General features: G+C 47.4%; 1 protein-coding gene across 3 annotated transcripts in view; it reads right to left on the bottom strand.

Moving 5' to 3' along the window:
- TCF25 (transcription factor 25) overlaps positions 1-2,983 on the bottom strand; it is a 40,414-nt gene that overhangs the window by 10,301 nt on the left and 27,130 nt on the right. For all 3 annotated transcript variants that reach the window (XM_012812051.2, XM_003800813.3, XM_023507494.1), the window contains 2 exons: positions 1,967-2,059; positions 1,745-1,850 (listed from right to left, as the gene is read on the bottom strand). In XM_012812051.2, the coding sequence (XP_012667505.1) occupies positions 1,745-1,850; positions 1,967-2,059 (199 nt within the window). The remainder of the gene's footprint in view (positions 1-1,744; positions 1,851-1,966; positions 2,060-2,983) is intronic.

Here is a 2,983-nt window from a genome sequence, read left to right as displayed (position 1 = left end):
ACAGCACTCTAACGAGGGCAACATAGTAAGACTCTGTCTCAAAAAAAAAAAAAGTGATAAGACAACAAAAAAACAAACAGAAAAGGGGAAAAAGTATAAATGAGATACAGTCCGGCACAATGGCTCACACCTGTAACCCCAGCACTCTGGGAGGCCAAGGCAGGTGGATTGCTTCAGCTCAGGAGTTTGAGACCAGCCTGAGCAAGAGTAAGTTCCCATCCGCTAAAGACAAAAAAATTAGCGAAGATAGAAAATCTAGCCAGGTGTCGTGGTGGAAACCTTTAGTCCCAGCTACTTAAGAGACTGAGGCAGGCGGATCAATTGGGCCCAGGAGTTTGAGGTTGCTGTGAGCTATGATGACACCACATACTCGACCTAGGGCAACAGAGTGAGACTCTTGTCTCAAAAAAAAAAAGCGACAAGTGATATAGTCCTATGGGTCAAAAGTCTGTCAGGATGTGGCTGGGTTTTTTATTCCAGCTTAAGTCAAGTTCTCAGCTACCTGCACTCTTTTTTTTTTAAGACAGACTCTCACTCTGTCTCCCTAGGTAGAGTATCGTGGCATCAGAGCTCACAGCAACCTCAAACTCTTGGGTTCTAGTGATCCTCTTGTCTCAGCCTCCTGAGTAGCTGGAACTATAGGTCCCCACCACAACATTCAGGCTAGTTTTTCTATCTTTAGCAGATGGGGACTCACTCTTGCTCAGGCTGGTCTCGAACTCCTGAGTTCAAGGGACCCTCCCACCTTGGCCTCCCAGAGTGCTGGGATCACAGGCATGAGCCACCGTGGCACCCAATCAGCTGCCTGCATTATCTCCAAAGAATTGGGTCCCTGTCCAAACTTTTTTCTGTTGTTGGCAAAATTCAGTTCCTTGTGGTTTTAGGTCTAAAGTCCCCATTTCTTGTTCTCTGCCAGGGCTATCCTCACATTCTGGCCTGACTCCCTCCTCCTCAGGCAAATTTCAACCTTCAGGAGTTTCTATAAACTAGGTCCCTGGAGGAGGTGTGGCTTCTTGCCAGCTGGTTATGCTAAGTGCTACACAATTCAAATTATTTACTTCACGTTCTTTACATGTGAACATGTATAGGCACAGAAAGAGTATCAGATGCTGTTGCCCTCTGTAGTCCCAGCCCTGCTTGAGGTCAAGGTCAGAGCCTGCAGCATCCTTTCAGAAAAATGCTCCTGCAGGAACCTGTAACAGTTTAAACTTTCTAGTAGCTGCACTGAACAGCAATTGGGTGAAACTGATTTTAATACATTCCAACATCTATCAATATAAAGTTATCCCTGAGGCAGCTTACATTCTCTTCTCTGGCTCACTCCAAACCATGAATACAGCTGGACCATGTGCCTGGAACCCAGGACAGAAGGGGGGGGCTCTAGGCATCTGACCTAGCATCTGTGATTGGTCATGAAAACATGGGCATCTGTCTGGTCAGCACACCCAGGACCTCAGTGTCAGCCCTATGACCTTCCCTGCCTTCTGGCTATATCTTACTGTACTGACCACAGTGAACTCTGTGGTCTTGCTGGTCTTTCATTATCACTAGCACCACTGTCCTTGCACACACAATTCTGTGTGTGAATGCCACAGAAATCTCATATGAGGCTGCTGTGCCACCCGGTCTGCCCCCTGACCTTCACTGGTTCATCACAAAACTGTTCCCTGAGAACACAGAGCACCAGAGAAAGATGAGGAGGGACAGCCATCCCTCTGAGTGGCCATGTGTGACTTGCACCTACCTCCCACTCCTGGAAGAGGTGGATCAGGTACTCATAGTTCCGGGCTCGCAAGGCCAGGTGGTCCACAAGCAGCAGCATGCAGAGGGGGTCCTCATCTGGCTCGAGGCTTCCGGAGGCACCGCAGTGAGCAGAGAGCAAAGGGGAGCAGAGGAGACGCCGTCACGGTCCGGAGTGGGCAGCACAGATGTCCGTGGATCTGCGGCCACTGCAGTGAGGACTCACCTCAGAATGAGCTTGCAGTACTCCAGCGCCGTGCGTGGACAGCCTCGCTTCTCCAGAAAGCTCATCTGCTTGTAAAGGGCCAGGTAGAAGCTCCTGGATCCAAGAGAGTCCCATGTGGTAAGCATGATGCTGACAGTCACACTGACTGGGCACTCTGCCCAGTACCCTCCCTAACCTATCCTCTGACTCTGGCATTTCCAGCATGGCCTGATATAGGGAAATGTTTATGAACACTCCCTATGTGTCTAAAGAGAAGGTGTGTGCTCCACTTACAGAGTTATATGCATATCTGTACAAGCAATCAGAAGTTATAAACCTCCAACTTACATAAAACTAGCACTTACAAATGGAGATAACAAGTAAAAGGTAAATTACCTGTTCCAACTTATAAACAAATTCCAATTAAGAACAAACCTATAGGCTCGGCGCCTGTGGCTCAAGCAGCTAAGGCGCCAGCCACATATACTTAAGGTGGTGGGTTCGAATCCCCAGCCTGGGCCCGCCAAACAACAACAATGATGGCTGCAACCAAAAAATGGCCAGGCGTTGTGGTGGGCACCTGTAGTCCCAGCTACTTGGGAGGCTAAGGCAGGAGACTCGCTTGAGCCCAGGAGTTGGAGGTTGCTGTGAGCGTGATGCCATGGCACTCTACCCAGGGGGGTAGCTTGAGGCTCCGTCTCAAAAAAAAAAGAACAAACCTACAGAACCTATTTTATTTATAACCTAGGGACTCCCTCTACATTGAAAGTAAAGTTTATTTGAAATCTTTTTTTTTTTTTTTTTTGAGACAGAGTCTCAAGCTGTGGCCGTGGGTAGCATGCTGTGACATCACAGCTCATAGCAACCTCAAACTTTTTTTTTTTTTTAATTAAATCACAGCTATGTGCATTAATACTGTCATGGGGTACAGTGTGCTATTTTTATATACAATTTGAAATATTTTCATCAAACTGGTTAACATAGCCTTCATGTCATTTTCTTATTGTGTTAAGACATTTATATTCGGCTCGGCGCCTG

The sequence above is a fragment of the Otolemur garnettii genome, unplaced genomic scaffold (assembly GCF_000181295.1).
Source record: "Otolemur garnettii isolate 467f Iridium unplaced genomic scaffold, OtoGar3 scaffold00185, whole genome shotgun sequence".
In the NCBI taxonomy this organism is placed as follows: Eukaryota; Metazoa; Chordata; class Mammalia; order Primates; family Galagidae; genus Otolemur; species Otolemur garnettii.
This window is presented reverse-complemented; position numbering and strand designations above follow the sequence as displayed.